Raw genomic sequence first — 18,541 nt, 5'->3', positions numbered from 1 at the left:
TGCATATATTGCAAATACTAAGGAAGAGTTAGCAAATTGGTTCCCATACAACCTCTGTGTTGGAGTGTTTTGCAGAACAAACTAACTGACTAATAAAGTATGTGGCTATTAAAAATATATATAGCAGAAAAGTATTACCACTAATTTAATTTAAAAATTAAATAAAATCCTACTTTGAAGACAATTTATAAAAATGTACCTAGCTGAGACACTTTTTTCCAGGATATTAATTTATTTAGGAGGTAATTAATACAGTTAAAAATTACAGCCTTTTATCGGTTAAGCGTCCAACTTCGGCTCAGGTCATGATCTCACGGTTTGTGAGTTCAAGCCCCACCTCAGGTTCTGTGCTAACAGCTCAGAGCCTGGAGCCTGCTTCGGATTCTGTGTCTCCCTCTCTGTCTCTTCCCCACTTGCACTCTGTTTCTACCCCTCCCCCACTCATGCACATGCACGTGCACTCGCTCTCTCTCTTAAAAAGTAAATAAATATTAAAAATATTTAAAATAATTCTCATTGAAGAATTATTTAAATTAATTATTTAAAATAATTTAAATAATATTTAAAATAATTTTAAAATATTAAAAATAATTCTCATTGAAGAGCCTAAATTTAACACTGTATATGGAGTTAAGCTTATATACTGAAGATACTCGAATTTAACAATCATACCTTCTTCTATATAGCTCTCCAAGAAAATGCTTAAATGAGGGCTTTATATAGCTGGTATCAAACAGCTGATGGTAGCAGAAAACCACTTAATTATAAAATACCAAAGACATTTCACATTTGGAACAACTTCATGTATGAACAATATACTGAAGACCACTTGCTCTCAGAAAGCACAGCTCACTCCTCAGTTCCATATTCCTCATTAACTACATAATCCCTGTTTTTATGGCAAATATGGTTAGCAAATTGCAAGATTAACACAAAATAAAAATACATATAATAAAGTAGGAAATAGTGCAAGTTATATACCTACCTCATTTTTTAAATTATCTGAAGCATTCAATGCAGATTTTGGATCACCACTACCCTGCTCACTTGCTGAAACCTTTGATTCAAATTCTGATTTTGTTATTTTTCCTTTGCCATGTGAAGATGACACATTTTCTATATGCTGGCCAACAAGGCTATTTGAAACCAAAAAGACATATTAAAAAATTTCAGCTGAATAACAAGTTTATGCAATCTAATCTGTTACAACTATCATGTACAAAGTAAACCAAGAAAGGAGCACAAAGGGATTAGCTTTCTCTCAATCATAAAGTGGAATTAAGTACGCACCAAAGTCCATTCAAACATGACACTGCTATTATTACAGAATTATAAAAGGGAAAACAATGGCTCACACCCACCTTTCAGGTGGACTAACAAAGGAAGGCTGGTCAACTGGAGTATTTGCATCAAGAACCTCACCAACATCGCAATCAGTTTCAGACTGCTCAGTTTCACTCGGCTTGGTTATAGGAATAGTACCAGACTTTTCTATTTCACTAAAAATAGAAACAAAAAATACAATCTGGCAATTCAATGAACATAATGTGGCATAAGTTAAAAATGGTATTAGTGATTTTCAAAACATAATCTAAGACAGGAGAATTCTTTACAGTTTGGCAGGCTGTTTTCAAGAGTTCACTTATTTCAAATCACATAAAGTCAACTGCTGACTCTTGATCTGTTAATGCCCTTGGCCTTTAAATAGCTAACTGCTAAGTTTTAAAACAAAATATCATACATTAGTGTTTGGTCTCATAAAAAATAAGATTTTAAAATTATTTATTTTAACTGCATCTTCCTAATGGGTCCTTTCCAGGTTAGTATATTCTACCACTATTAGTTGTTGCCTATAGTATCAAAAAATAATCTATTATCTCTATTAACATTTCAACTGAAGTTCTTAAGACACTTTTAGAATTTCACTTAAAAAACACATACCCTAATATGTTCTGCTACTCACTTCCAATTCACGAAGCAGTCATGTTCAGGATAAAGGGAAAACAAGATGTACTGTCTATATATATAATATTTAGCCTTAAATTCTTTCTGGAATAAGTATTATTAAATACTGTCCATTATTTCTAAGCCTGTCTTCTGTTTATTTCTTCCTTACCTAGGATAAACACCTAAATGAAAACTCTAACATCTTTAAGTAAAACTCCTTCACCCCAGCCCCCTAAGTTCTTGAGAAGAATAAGTGTTTTTAAAAGTACTTATGATAGGGCACTTGGGTGGCTCAGTCTGTTAAGAGTCCGACTTTGGCTCAGGTCATGATCTCGCAGTTTGTGAGTTCAAGCCCCATGTCAGGCTCTGTGCTGACAGCTCAGAACCTGGAGCCTGCTTCATATTCTTTATCTCCCTCTCTCTCTCTGCCCCTCCCCCACTCCCTCCCTCTCTCTCTCTCTCTCAAGAGTAAATAAACAGTAATAAAAATTTGGTGGGGGGGGGGGGGGGAACCTGGGTGGCTCAGTCAGTTGAGCGTCCTACTTTGGCTCAGGTTATAATTTCACTGCTCGTGGATTCGAGCCCCATGATGGGCTCTGTGCTGATAGCTCGCAGCCTAGAGCCTTATTTATATAAATAAACATTTTTAAAAATTTTAATATTTTTAATAAAAAAATAAAAATAAAATTACTTGTAGTTAAAAAAAAAGTAATGATAATAATATTAACTGACACACATATTTTTACTATGTACCAGATACTACCCTATCCAATTTTTAAATATATATTAATTCATTTGATATAGGAAATGATTAATGCAGTATGAAGGGAATTTGTGCTTTGTAGTGTTGCTGTAAGGAGCTAGAAGAGTACATAATCGATTTTCTAAATTAAAGAAACCTTAGATCTACAAATTCTGAGTATTTACTATCAAGTTTGAACAAGGGAGCTATTCGCAAAAAGACAGACCTACCAATGGAATGCTGCAGTAATACTTGATGGAAGTGAGTAATCTGACATTTGAATCTTTGATAATTATAAGGAAGATTACTCAAATAAGCAGTTACTTAAACAAGTAGAACCTCACTTTATGGGATATAGATTTCATAGCTAGGATCTACTTCACTGAGTTTGGAAGCAGAATAAACACTGGTTATATCATAAGACCATTACATTAAAATAAAATTATTATGCAAAACAAGGCATCATAACTTAGGTCTGCTACATAGCCTAAACTTCAAATCTGAATTTCAAGCTGCCTTATATGATAAAGACATTTTTCCATCATTAATCTAATGAGAGTCTCTTTTTTTCTTTGTAATGACTTACTCAAGCTTTGAGATTGGAGTGATCTCTGAGGTAGATGAGCTGGAAATATTTTCAATGTTTTCACTGCCCACAGTTACACTGGAAGAATCTTCATGTAGATCAACTGGAGGGAGTGTCTCAATCACAGATGGACTTAACTTTTCTGACTCTGCATTCTGTTTAAAAAAAAAAAAAAGTTACATTAAATGTGGAGGTTAATAAATTATCTCTTTAGCTATACAGGATTTTATAAAATTATGTCTCAAAAGTGACAGTACCAAGAATGTACTTTTATAAAAATCCTTTCTTCTAACATTACCCCCCAAGGAATACATTTCATATTAAAATACAAGCTCTAGCCATTTTTCCTGGCATTTCACAAACTAGGACAAAGAAACCTGTCTTCCTTCTTTCCTATTTTCTATCAGGACCCACATATATTTCCCTCTTACTGTAATTAATGCTAGCAGCAACACAGAAATCATATGTAAATATGAAAAATAGTACAATACATACTTCTTGCCCTACAGCAGTTTAGAAGATAACGTGCATATAAGTGAAATAAGTCATACAGAGAAAGACAGATACCATATGTTTTCACTCTTATGTGGATCCTGAGAAACTTAACAGAAGTCCATGGGGGAGGGGAAGAAAAAAAAAAAAGAGGTTAGAGAGGGAGAGAGCCAAAGCATAAGAGACTCTTAAAAACTGAGAACAAACTGAAGGTTGATGGGGGATGGAAGGGAAGGGAGGGTGGGTGATGGGTACTGAGGAGGGCACCTTTTGGAATGAGCACTGGGTGTTGTATGGAAACCAATTTGACAATAAATTTCATATTAAAAAAAAAAGATAACGTGCATAAACAAAGAACAACACAGAGCATGTACACACAAGTACACAAGTACAATTACAATGCAATACATGACTCTCACTGCTCCTTCAGTGAGCAATGATGCTCTGGGCCATTCACCCCTCCAAAACACAATCTGAAATCTACCTAATACCACTCATATTTGAAACCTCTATCAGCACATTCTCTCCCACAACCAATACTAAATAGAATTAGCCTTTCCCTTTCCTCTATGCCTCCACTATTCTCTTCTATACAGCACCTCAAACACCTCAATTGCCTTATTTATGTCTCTTCTTCTTCAAGTATACTATAAACATCTTGAGTAAGAACTGTGTTCTCTTGATCTTCATGTTCCATAGCACACAGTAGACATTTAATGCTTATTAAGTATCAAGTGAGAGGTACTCAAGCTCAGTTCAAAGAAAACAGAAACTATGGACTATTACAGACTAGAAGAAAGAGGACTGTAAAGAAAAAGAGGACCAATATGGGAGCAGAAAGGAAACAAACGGTATAGAGTCCAAAGAATACAAAATATGATCATTTGGGGAATTATTTACACTGAAATGAAAAATTCACAAAGGAATACAAATAGTTTGTATTTTATGGTGGAGGCCTTGAGAAAAGGAATATTAACATTATCATTTTAATATGTATTCAATGTAAAAAAAAAAATCAATGAGATAGTTTATACTTTTTTTTTTTTAATTAAGTCTCCAAAATCCAATATGTATTTATAACAAGTCTCTATTTGGACTGGTTGCATTTCCAGTGCTCAAGAGCCACGTGTAGCTAGTGGCTACTATACTGAACAACACAGGTCTATAAGACGCAGTAAGCACTTCAAAGTATTTGAACATGATTACACCATGATAAAAATTCTAGAGAATGAACAATGGCAGGACTGTTCAGGAATAGTCATATAACCAGAAGGGTAACAGAGAACACTTTCTTACTCTATTGTACAAACATCTTCCAGAATCCAATAAAATGAAACACTATTTGTACTTAGTCCAATTAAGTCATAAAATAACTCTAACTGTATTTTTAAAAAAAAGAATTCTCCCTCATTTTGAGCTGAAGTTTGCTTTTGTTACTACTTGAGATACTTAGTTTTTCCTTAGTCTTTCTTCCTCCAGATCAAATATCCCTAGTTCCTTCAGCTATTCCTGATATTAAATGGGTTCCAGATGCTTCAGCATTCCAGTCAGCTTATATTCTTGTCTAGTTTTTCATATCTTTCATAAAATCTGGCATATAAAATAGAAAATAATATTCATGATGTAATATAAAAGGAAAAGGGAAAACATATTTTAACCTATAATTAATTCATATTCCACACTGAGTGACAAAAGTTTGGTATAAAAACATTCTTTGTTTTATATACAAATACTTCCTTTTAAGTTAGAAAACAATTTCCTGACATCTAAAAATCTAAAGAGACAAAGATACATTACAGTGAGCCAAAATGGAACCTAAAAAGAAATGAGAACTTATTCCCAAACTTTTACTACAAAGAAAATGGTCACATTTATTATTAAATCTGCAATTTTGCATTTTCTCAAAAGCAGTACTCTTAGCAGGTGAACAGTATTAAGGCCAACAGCACAACAGTTCAAAAAGAAAAAATAAAAATTCACAATATGATGACCAAACAGAAGTTTTCTACCTTGCAAAGTAGTTTTAAAAGACACATCATCAAAAATCAAAGCAACATAGCTTACTTGTACATCCACAGCAGAGTCATCTTTCAATTTATGTTCTTCTGGAGGAATAGGTAAGTTTGAACCCACTTTTTCCGATAATTCGGCATTGATAGGTCCCTCTCTTTCATCCTATATCGCAACAAAGAAAAAAGGCTAACTGATAAAATTGTTTCACAAAACAGTCCTAAGCAATATTATATACTTTACAACCACAACACTGTCTTGTATGCACTTGACTGTAATTACTTTTATTTGTTTACACAATTATTGTCCATCTTCCTGCATCCCCTTCCTTGCCACCACAGTGAAAACGTACACTAAATGAATTCAAGACCCTCATTTGATTTCTTAATAAGCACTTTAGTCCTACCACCCAGCACTATGTATGTGGCAGGATCTCTAATAAGTGAAAGTACATACAGCTCTTTGTGCCATCTCTTTTGACACTTACTTTCAAGTTAGGATTTCAGGTTTAAATATATTTTCTAGCTATACATTTCATAAAAGCAAAGTTCATATTCTTTGTTTATCTAAACAATATATACCAGGTACCTAAACGTTTGCTGAGTTATGTTTCCCCCCTAAATGTTTTGCTTATATTTACTCTCACAACATTTAAGTCTTCAAATTTCTTGTCAGAGATTAGATCGAAGTCTCATAGACTGTGGGTGAAAGTATGAAATTATACTCTTCTTAAAGAGATACTCATCATTTGACATATTCAGCTTAATACAGAAGAATTGAAAATGAGGACTGGTAAATAGTTGTTTTTCATAAATCTTTGACAATTATAACTTCATCTATTAAAAGGCGTATAATAACATTCTGATATAGCGTTCTCAAACATCACTCCATCACACACACATAGACACACACTCTCTCACACAGAACAGGATATTTGGACACAGAAGTCCAAGGTATGTTTTTAGTTAACTTCAGCTACTTTACCTCTTATTCCTCTATGAAAAATCATCTCCTTTTTCTTCTACAAAATTTTAGTTCCATTTTTTCCTAATAATTGCTACTAGACTCAGAAAACACACATAAAAAATAATTTTGCCTCAATTTTATTTTTATTTATTACAGAGAGAAATAAGGGAATATTAGCATTATTATTTTAATTTGGGGCGCCTGGGTGGCTTGGTCGGTTAAGCGTCCGACTTCGGCTCAGGTCATGATCTCACGGTCCGGGAGTTCGAGCCCCGTGTCGGGCTCTGTGCTGACAGCTCAGAGCCTGGAGCCTGTTTCAGATTCTGTGTCTCCCTCTCTCTGACCCTCCCCTGTTCATGCTCTGTCTCTCCCTGTCTCAAAAATAAATAAAATGTTAAAAAAAAATTTTTTTTAAGGAAAAATGACTCCCTTTGTCCTCCAGTGGCTCTGTTGAGAGGTCTTTTTGGTTATACCAATGTATGAAAAAGGGCATTCATTACTCTGGATGAGTATGTAATAAGAATTTTTGTTTTTAGTATCTTAAAAGGTTGCTTGGCCCTATAAAAGGTAGTCTTCAGAGAGGAGACTGATCATTCTTGGGTGAATATAGGCTCCAATACAGGAAAATACCGTGGGACTATGGAGCAACAAGTGTGAAATGCCAACTTGGACGGGGAGAATGGACTCTCATTCGTGGGCTCAGATTAAAGTTATCTTTAAGAATCATTAGAAAAAGGACTAAACATGAGAATATGAAATAAAACAAGCATGTCTTTAATATCCAATTCACAGGGAACAGTGACTGTGTGGCCAGACACTCTTGTAAATACATCTATCTCCTCCAGAGCTCTCCTCTTACCCCTCTAGTTAACTGGAGGGACTAACAGCATTCAAAATAAAAACATTTACAATTTAAAAAAAAAATAGAGAGAGATTCAGCAGCAGTCTTCAGAATTTTAAACGCTCCACCACAGAAATATATCCTCGTTAACTCCAAAATTTGCATAATCCACTCTAAATGTCATGCCAACCATCCAGGCATGTAATTATAAATCTGTATTTCCACACACACACGCATACACAAGCACATGTGCATATACACAGCTGAGAAACAATGCAAAAGTTTGTCAATAAAGAAATATTTAATAAATTATGAAATATCTATATGAATGAATAAAAATGTAGCCATCATAAGAATATAACATAAAAAGGAGTCCATGAGATATTACTGGGGCAGAGGGAAAAGTCAATTTGTAGAATATTTATAATGTGACATTTCATGGAAAATAAAAATATTAATCTGTGTGCCATATAATGGCATATAGATAACTACAAAAAAAACTGTCTCAATCTTTTCACAAGAAACAGTAAATTATGGCTCCTTTGGAGAGGAAAATAGAATATAAACATAAATATTTTATAGTTGGTATAAATGACTTCTATACAGTTGATCCTTAAACAATGCAGGGGTTAGGGATACCAAGCCCTAGCACAGTCAAAAATCTCTCTATAACTTTTGACTCCCCCAAAACTTAACTTCTCATAGCTTGTTGTTTACCAAAGCTGTACCAATAATATAAGCAGTAAATTAGCACATATTTCGCATATTATACACAGTATACATTTTTACAATGAAGTAAAAGCTAGAGAAGGGGTGCCTGGGTGGCTCATTCGGTTAAGCATCCGACTCTTGATTTTGGCTCAGAGGTCATGATCTCACAGTTTGTGAGTTTGAGCCCCATGTGGGGTTCCACACTGTCATCTCGGAGCCTGCTTGGGATTCTCTCTCTCCCTCTGCCCCTTCCCCACTCACACACAAGCATGCTGAAAGAAAGAAAGAAAGAAAGAAAGAAAGAAAGAAAGAAAGAAAGAAAGAAAGAAAGAAAAACTTAAAGAAGCTAGAGAAAAGAAAATGTTAAGAAAATCATAAGAGAAAATACATTTACAGTACTGTACCATAAAAAATCTGCATATTAGTATGGACACACACAACTCAAGCCCATGTCATTCAAGGGTCAACTGTGTTTTAAAATATATATATATTGATAGGGGGAAGCCAAATCTAGTCAATACTCACCTTTTATCATTTAAAATGATATAATAATAAATGATTTAAAGATCTGGTCTGGTTTTTTGGACTCTCTATTCACTCCATCAAATTATATAAAAAACTACATAACCACTGACTGCAGACTCTCCCTATAATCCTGATTTCTAAGTTCTTATAATAAAACTGGTGTTTCTTTTGAAACCTTTAACTAATTAGAGCATTAAAAAGTGAGCCACTGGTTTTCAGTTTTCTGAATAGGTATTATTTTCCTCCTTACTCTAGGACTAAGGATGTTAGAACATTCTAAACATAAGCAAAAAGAATAAATATATAAATATTTCAGAGATAGCTTACTTTCATAATTACCTGAGTAACTCTTCAGATTACAGTGAGAATTACAAATCACCAAAAATTATGACATAGTATTTCTGAAATTACTTTTATTCCGAATATTTTGAGGAAGTCTTAGAAAGCTGACACACAAATTACATTGTCAACTTTATTTAAGGTACCTTTTTCTGGAATTGTACATCTTCATTTTCTAGTGCACAATTGTCATCTTGAGAGTAATATGATGAAGCTGAAGAACTCTCTTTACAACATACACGCCAACTGGGAAGCCTGTAAAACATCCACCACCACCAAAAGAAAGAAAGAAGGAAAAGTTGTTAAGCCAACACATTCCCTACCATGGGCTAGAATTTGAGGCAATAAACAAATAGATGGCTCTTACACTAATGCCCTAAAGAACTTAACAATTTAATGAAGACAAATATACATAAGACGAGGGTTTTTATTTAATGCCCTGAAAACAAAAACCATAAACAGTGTGCTATCAGCATCCCAAATTAAGGCATTATGAATTTCATAAAGGTGAAACAGTAAAGCCTTCATAAAAGGAGTGTCTGAAAATTATCACAAAAGGAACAGAAAAAGTTGTCAAAGGGCTAACACCCTCAGAAAGTACCAGATGCCAATAATATTTGAAATTTTACTAAATACTTAAGAAGAGATAACTCTAAGCTACCTAAACTATTTCAAAGCACAGAAGTACAGCTTCCAAAATATTTTTATACAGGAACATGGTAGTGATATCCAAACTTAAGAGAAAGAGCACACACAAGTGAATACTACAGGTTAATACAACTTAGGAAATAGGACACGAAAAGTCTAAATGAAACAATAAAAAAAAATAGTCTTTAAGGACATACCAAAGAAATACCATTGTTATGATCAAGTAGAGTTTAGCTCTGATAGTCAAAAGTGGTCAAAATAATAGAATCTGTTTATTTAGTTTACCATGCAAAAAAATATCAAGGAAAAATATGATTATCTTCATAGTCACTGAAAGACATCTGATAAACTTACACATCCATCAAGATTTTTTTAAATAGGAAAAAGCAGATGTTTACCATGGAAACATATATTCATAATATACAAGCCTGAAAGTCAGTACCAAACTTAGTGAAGCAACTTAAAAATAACCCTATTTATGGGGCGCCTGCGTGGCTTGGTCGGTTAAGCGTCCGACTTCGGCTCAGGTCATGATCTCACGGTCCGTGAGTTCGAGCCCCGCGTCGGGCTCTGTGCTGACAGCTCAGAGCCTGGAGCCTGTTTCAGATTCTGTGTTTCCCTCTCTCTCTGCCCCTCCCCTGTTCATGCTCTGTCTCTCTCTGTCTCAAAGATAAATAAATGTTAAAAAAATAAAAAATAAAAAATAACCCTATTGAGATCTGAAACAAGACAAGAATGTCCATTATTGCTAGTATTACATAATATGATAAAGGATATAAAAATGGTAAAAGAGACAATAAAATCATCATTAATTGCAGATAATGAGTTTATACAGGTGGAAAATTAAAAAGAACCACCTATTAAAAGATATCTTGGGTATAAAAATTATATTCTTAGGTATAAAATTAAGAATCGGGGGTGCCTGAGTGGCTCAGTAAGTTGAGCATCCAAGTCTTGATTTCAGCTCAGGTAAAGATCCCAGTGTCGTGGGATCTAGCCCTGCATCAGGCTCTGCACTGAGCATGGAGCCTGCTTAAGATTCTCCCTCAGTCCCTCTCCCCTGCTCACGTGCTTACTCTCTCAAATAAATAAAATAAACAAACAAACAAACAGAATCAACTCAACTCTACTAAAACCATCACAACCAGTTACAAGATGAAATAGAAGAAAAATACCCATTTGTAAAGAAACAATACTAAAATATACACTTAGCTACAAATCAAAACCACAATGAGATACCACCACACACCTGTCAGAATGGCTAAAATTAACAACTCAGGAAACAACAGATGTTGGTGATAAGCAGATGCAGAGAAAGGGGAACACTTTTACACTGCTGGTGGGAATGCAAACTGGTGCAGCCACCCTGGAAAACAGTATGGAGGTTCCTCAAAAAATTAAAAATAGAGCTACCCTATGACCCAGCAATTGCACTACTAGGTATTTATCCAAAGGATACAAAAATGCTGATATGAAGGGGTACATGCACCCCAATGTTTACAGCCACACTATCAACAATAGCCAAATTATGGAAAGAGCCCAAATGTCCATTGACTGATGAATGGATTAAAAAGAGGTGTATACACACACACACACACACACACACACACACACACACACACACACACACTGGAATATTACTTGGCAATCAAAAAGAATGAAATCTTGCCATTTGCAACAATGTGGATGGAACTAGAATGTATTATGTTAAGCAAAATAGAGAAAGATAAATATATGATTTCACTCATATGTGGCATTTAAGAAACAAAAGAGATGAACATAGGGGAAGGGAAAGAAAAATAAGATAAAAACAGAGAGGGAGGCAAACCATAAGAGACTGTTAAGTACAGAGAACAAACTAAGGGTTTTTGGAGGGGTACTGGGTGGGGGGATGGGCTAAATGGGTGATGGGCACTAAGGAGGGCACTTGGGATGAGCACTGGGTGATATCTGTAAGTGATGAATCACTAAATTCTACTCTTGAAACATTACACTGTATGTTAACTAACTTGGATTTAGTAAATTTAAAAATAAATAAAATAAAATATAAACTTAGCAAGAAATGTTCTATTAAGTAGAACTGCTTCAAATTGCCAATATTTGACAATTCTCTGACATGGAAAAGTCAAATTATATGATTCAAGTTAGTATATACAGAAGATTTGAAAGATATTTAAGAGCTAAAGATGTTTTTAAGGAGACAGGCTGACTCTAAAGTTTATATAAACAGTTAAGAATAGTCAAGAAGATTTTAATTTGAGGAAACTAGATGTCTGTGAAACCACAATGGTTACAACAATATGGTACTGAGATTAGAGGGGGAAAGGGAATCCCCAGGGTGACTGGAAATAGAAATCATAGGATGACAGCTATACACAGAGAACAGAGGGCAATCTGTCTAAATTGGAGGTAATGAGAAACTCTTAGAAGAACCTTCTTTCAGAGGATGAAACTGACAGCATACCTGACAGGTCTTTGAAAATCTTAACTACAGATTTATGTAACTGGCAGACAGTTTGTAATTAAATAGAAACATAAAGGGTGCCTGGATGGCTCAGTCAGTTAAGCATTGATTTTTGCTCAGGTCATGTGATCTTACAGTTGGTAAGACTGAGCCCTGAGTAGGGCTCTGCGCTGACAGCTCTAAGCCTGCTTGAGATTCTCTCTCCTTCTCTATGCCCCTCCCCCACTTGAGCGCAAACACATGAGCACTCTTTCTCTCTCAAAAATAAACATTTAAAACATAAATTCCTTGAGAACCAATTCCTAACCACTTTAACCTCACCCCACAAAGCCAAAACTTGCAAATATAAGGTGCTTAATAAATATTTGTTAAATGAATGAAAGGTCTGTGGAGAACTGTTTTGTAGCACACACCAGAGGGAAATTCAGTCATTTTTTATTCCTCTCCCATCACCATGTCACCTCACCACTACCACTCCCCAAACTCATCCACCCACCACTTCATCACACACATAAACTCAAAAAAAGAGAGTCTGGAGACTAAGAGGATATTTATCCTTTTTTGTCAGCTTCTCCCTACCAATGTGGCATGGATTTGCCATTCATAAAGAAAGGTATTAACTGTATGATTAAACAAAAATCACATTTGAGTGCCATTTAGGATACCAAGCTTTACACACTTTAGTGAAACAAGAGTATCATACATGCTAGTTATTATGCTTACAGAAAATACTAACATCCAGTCTGAAAGCCTTACTAGTCACAAGTACCAGTAGTTATAAAGTATGTGTGTGTGCATGCTTTTCAAAGAAAAATGACCATCTGACATCTTGAGCAAGAAAAATGTTTAAAGGATTAAAAACAGTAAATCTATAACAAAATCAACCAAAGTAGAATCTACATGGCTGAAAAATCATCTGTTTTTTTTTAATTTTTTTTTTAACCTTTATTTATTTTTGAGACAGAGAGAGACAGAGCATGAATGGGGGAGGGGCAGAGAGAGAGGGAGACACAGAATCTGAAACAGGCTCCAGGCTCTGAGCCATCAGCAGAGCCTGACGCGGGGCTTGAACTCACGAACCACGAGATCATGACCTGAGCCGAAGTCGGACGCTTAACCGACTGAGCCACCCAGGCGCCCCGAAAAATCATCTTTATTTTTTTTTTTAATTTTTTTTTCAACGTTTTTTATTTATTTTTTGGACAGAGAGAGACAGAGCATGAACGGGGGAGGGGCAGAGAGAGAGGGAGACACAGAATCGGAAACAGGCTCCAGGCTCCGAGCCATCAGCCCAGAGCCTGACGGCGGGGCTCGAACTCACGGACCGCGAGATCGTGACCTGGCTGAAGTCGGACGCTTAACCGACTGCGCCACCCAGGCGCCCCACCGAAAAATCATCTTTAAAAGAAAACTTACGTTAAGCAGATTTTAAATTTAAAATTTTTCTTTACGCAAACTTGGAAAAGGAATTTTTTTGGTAACTTTATGTACTTATTATCTTATCATTATGGTAGTATCACAAATGTTCTGCCAATCAAACTGTCATTTCCTTTTACATGTAGTTGATGTTCTAATCTAAATGATACAACCAATCAATATACTTAGAAAACCTAGCAAAGGCATATGGCAAATAGTCAATAAATACTCAAGTGATTTCTTCTTCCAAACTTTTTAAAAACCATTTTCAACTAAAAATATGTGTATGAATATGTTCACATATATATATATATATATACACACACACACGTATACGTGTGTGTGTGTATATATACATACACATATGTATGTGTGTGTGTGTGTGTATGTATGTATACATATATACATACATATATATACACACACACACACATATACACTGAATATGTAGAATATTCTTATGGAAAACAAATCATTTTCTGGGTAGGAATTTTGAGGGTGAGGGTGGGAGGGGTAAAAATACCCCAAATCTAGCTTTGTGTTCTCTAGCTTTAGGTTATCTTTAACAGAGAACTACACACACACACACACACACACACACACACACACAAACCCAAACAGCTTCTCAAGAACTAAGAAATATAACAAATCAGTTTTATCTATACAAGTAACTGTACATTAAAAAAAAAAAAAGTTTTGCAAACAGGGGACCAAATTACCAAAGATTAGTACTATTCTCCAAAACTTAAAACATGAAGAAAAACTTACAGGAACCATTAAATCAATCAACAAATTTCATAAAAATTTAGTCAAAACCAAAATGAGATCAAATTTCAGCTGATAGTTAGAATGACCTAATTTTTAAAATTTTATTTAAGAGCTGAAATTGCCACATAATTTCCTCAAGACCTTTAAACATCAAAGAATTCAAAAGCTCTGGACTTCAGCGAATAATTATTAGGGTCTGATGGGAGGTGAAAAATAATAGAAATAAAATTTAAGTTGGGATAGCATTCCTGTTAAGAACATGCCTAGTGTGTGTGTGGCTATCTTTCATGGACCTTCTTTTATTAAAGTACTTCCGGGGGCAGCTCAGTCAGTTAAGCATCCAACTCTTGATTTTGGCTCAGGTCATGATCTCAAGGTTCGTGAGATCAAGCCTCGCTTCGGGCTCTGTGTTGACACTGTGGAGCCAGCTTGGGATTCTCTCCCCACCCCCTCTGCTCCTACCCTGCTCATGTTTGCACTCTTTCTCAAAATAAATAAAATGAACTTAAAAAATAACTTCCTGGTAAAGGGCCTAAAAAAGTCATAGCCTTGATAGATAGATAGATAGATAGAGCAATAGATTGAAAGATCTCCACTACATCAGTTATGTTATGGTGTAAAATTACAATTACTACTATAAGTTACAGGCAAGGTTTCAAGTCATGACCACCAATGTTGAATTTAATACTCATTATAACTATTAGTGGAGAAAAAAAAATAAAATTTCATAGAAGGGATGTAGTAATGGAAATCTTTCCATTCCTTCAGGAGGTCATGATAATGGAGGTATACAGCAAAGATGTGCAGAGGTGCATAATATTACAAGATACATTGGACTGTGACAATTCGCTAGTTGGCCTAGCATAATGGTTAAAAGAATGAGGTCCAGAGTCACACAGCCTGTATGATCTTGGACAAGCTCATTAAATAAACATTTATTTCTCTGTGCCTATTTCCTCAAAATAGTATTACCTATTTGAGGGGACTGTTATAAGGATTTGATGAGTTAGCTTAAAGCCCTTAGAACTGTGACAGCACATAGTAAACACAATATTAGGCATTATGCTTACTAAAACAAAAAATATTTTAATTCTAAGAGAATAAAAACAGGTATTTTGGGGTTGGAACATGGTTCAGTGACAATAACAAACTGATGTAGAATGTTAATTTTTACTTTTGAACTATCCCTAACATGTTCTTTCATCTCTTGCCCACAGCTGATCAGATATAAAATTATTACAAAATGTCTTTGACACTCAAAATTTATCCTATCCTCTAAGTTCTATAACCTTGAATAAATAGTTAATTAAAAAAAAAACCCTTTGGGGTACCTGAATGGTTCAGCCTGTTAAGCATCCAACTCTTGATTTCGGTTCAGGTCATGATCTTACAGTTTGTAAGTTCAAGCCCTGTGTTGGGCTGGCTCTATGCTGACAGTGCTTGGGATTCTCTCTCTCTCCCTCTCTCTGCCCCTCCCATGCTTGCTTCTCTCTCTCTCTCTCTCTCTCTCTCTCTCTCTCTCTCTCTCTCTCCCCCTCTCTCTCTCTCAAATAAACTTTAAAAAATTGTCAAAAAAACACTTTGGAGATTTTTTATCTATCTGCACATGATTTCTTGGTCAGTTCACTTGATTATGTTGTTAAATGGTGGGTTCTTTTTTTGTTAGGTTTATTTATTCTGAAAGAGAGAGAGGGAGAGAGAGAGGGAGAGAGAGAGGGAGAGAGAGAGAGCGTGCTCACAATGGGCTAGAGAGAGGGGGAGAGAACATCCCAAGCAGGCTCTGCACTGCCCGTGTGGAGCCCGACATGGGCTCAAATTCACCGACTGTGAGATTATGACCTGAGCCGAAGTAGATGTTTAATGGACTGAGTCACCCAGGCGCCCCTAAATGCTGGGTTCTAACCAACATGAACAGAATTACACTGAGGAATTTAAATCAGTGTGCAATTAGGCTGGCATCCTGCATATGGAAATACCTCCACACAACTGCCTTCAAAAAAATGTGTTCGCTTTTATTGAAGTATTTATAAGTACAATTGTAGAACATTTTAGTTTAATACTATTCCACTACTTGATCCTCCCCACAAAAAATTGCTAGGCAAAGAACTTTTATGTGTGATGTAAAAAGCATGGTCCATGTGCTGTACTAATTTCTTTTGACAAATGTAACATGATTACATGTGATGTTAATATTCAGGGAAGCTAGGTGAAGTGTATGTGGTTAACTCTCTGTACTACCTTTGCATATTGTCTATAAATTTAGAATAATTCCAAAATATAAGTTTCTCTTAAAAATAAGCACAATCTTGGGGCGCCTGGGTGGCTCAGTCGGTTAAGCGGCCGACTTCGGCCCAGGTCATGATCTCTCGGTCCGTGAGTTCGAGCCCCGCGTCGGGCTCTGTGCTGACAGCTCAGAGCCTGGAGCCTGTTTCCGATTCTGTGTCTCCCTCTCTCTGACCCTCCCCCATTCATGCTTTGCTCTCTCTGTCTCAAAAATAAAATAAACGTTAAAAAAAAATTAAAAAAAAAAAAAAATAAGCACAATCCATGAAAGAAGTAATTGATAAACTGACCATCAAAATTAAAAACTTCTGTAAAACACACTTATGAAATGAGAAGGCAAGTTACAGACTAGGAAACAATATTTACAAAGCATATACTTGATAAAGAATTTGTATCCAGTGTAAAGAACTCTCAAAACTCAATTAAGAAACAACCAAATTTTTAAAAAACAGGCAAAAGATTTTGATAGTCATATCACCAAAGGAAACCTAGGAATGGCAAATAAACACGTGAAAGATGCTTAACATCATCGTTATTCTTAGAGAAATGCAAATCAAAACCACAATGAGATACCACTACATACCTAATAAAATGGCTTAACATTTAAGAGACTGAACATACTAAGTGTTGCAAACAATATAGAAGCACTCTTATATGGTGGGAATCTAAAACGGTACAACCACTTTGGAAAACAATTTGGCACTGCCTTAAAAGTGAAACAGACCCAAATAATCCAGCCATTCCACCCTTAAGTATTCACTCAAGAGAAAGACACAAAAGGTCACAGCAGCTCTATTTGTAATAGTCAAGAACTGGGGGAAAAAAAACAACCTCAAATATCCATGAACAGGTACAAAGATAAACAATTTATACTACAGACATGTAATGTAATACTATTCAGCAATAAAAAGATATTAATCTGAAACACAACATCCTGGACAACTCTCCAAATAATTATTTTCTGTGAAAGAAGTCAAACCAAAAAAAAAAGTATATAATGCATGATTCCATTTATACAATGGAATTTATATAATACAAAATATAATGCATTTATATAATACAAAAAATGCAAACTAAACTACAGCTACAGAATGCAAATCAGTGGCTGCCTGCAGGAAGGAGGCCAGAAGGCAGGGATTACAAAGGGACATGAGAAAATTCCTGAGGGTAAAGGATATGTTTGCTAAGTTGCTTTTGGTGAGAGTTTCATGGATGTATACATATACCAAAAGGTATCAAATTGTCCAATTTATGTAGTATATTGTATACCAATTATGCCCCTGAAAAAGCTATTTTAAGAAGTGGAGCAGAGAGAAATAAAACAAGAATGACAAGAGATTGATCATTATTGAAGCTAGGCAACAGGTGCCTGCCTATTGCACTCCTTTCTACGATTTGATGTCTTTAAATTCCCATGAGAACAAGTTTCGGAATTCTGCCCACTTTTAAACAGGAAGAAAAAAATAATTCAATGTTGTATCTATTTGCAACATATATTATTGTAATACCTGCCTGGGTATAGTTGCCAGAATAAAATTCTTCAAAGTGGACAAAAATCATATGCATAAATTATAAGCTGTATAGAGCTCAAAAGCAACAGAAACATTACAAATTGTTGAGCACTCCATTTTAGTTTCTTATTTACATCATTAATATGTGTATCTTTTTTTGTTCACTCTCAAAAATAGGCTGACCATATATTAATAGATTAAACATATATCCATCTATTTTAATGACAAATATTTGTTATTTGCCTATAATTTCCACAAAAGCTCTTTTAGATATGGTCTTAATGGTTATAGA

At 35.2% G+C, this 18,541-nt stretch overlaps 1 protein-coding gene across 5 annotated transcripts in view; it reads right to left on the bottom strand.

Moving 5' to 3' along the window:
- Positions 1–18,541, bottom strand: part of SUCO (SUN domain containing ossification factor) — a 91,580-nt gene that overhangs the window by 54,887 nt on the left and 18,152 nt on the right. For all 5 annotated transcript variants that reach the window (XR_009613408.3, XM_078440897.2, XM_060643538.3 and 2 more), the window contains exons 2-6: positions 9,306–9,414; positions 5,832–5,942; positions 3,276–3,430; positions 1,362–1,499; positions 986–1,136 (exon numbers count right to left, since the gene is read on the bottom strand). Coding sequence is in view for 4 of the 5 variants with exons in the window: in XM_078440897.2 (XP_078297023.1) it covers positions 986–1,136; positions 1,362–1,499; positions 3,276–3,430; positions 5,832–5,942; positions 9,306–9,414 (664 nt within the window). In the remaining variant the exon portion in view is untranslated. The remainder of the gene's footprint in view (positions 1–985; positions 1,137–1,361; positions 1,500–3,275; positions 3,431–5,831; positions 5,943–9,305; positions 9,415–18,541) is intronic.

This window comes from Panthera onca, chromosome F1 (genome assembly GCF_046562875.1).
Source record: "Panthera onca isolate mPanOnc1 chromosome F1, mPanOnc1 haplotype 2, whole genome shotgun sequence".
Taxonomy (NCBI): Eukaryota; Metazoa; Chordata; class Mammalia; order Carnivora; family Felidae; genus Panthera; species Panthera onca.
The sequence above is the reverse complement of the archived record's forward strand: the minus strand, read 5'-3'. Positions and strand labels throughout refer to the sequence as shown.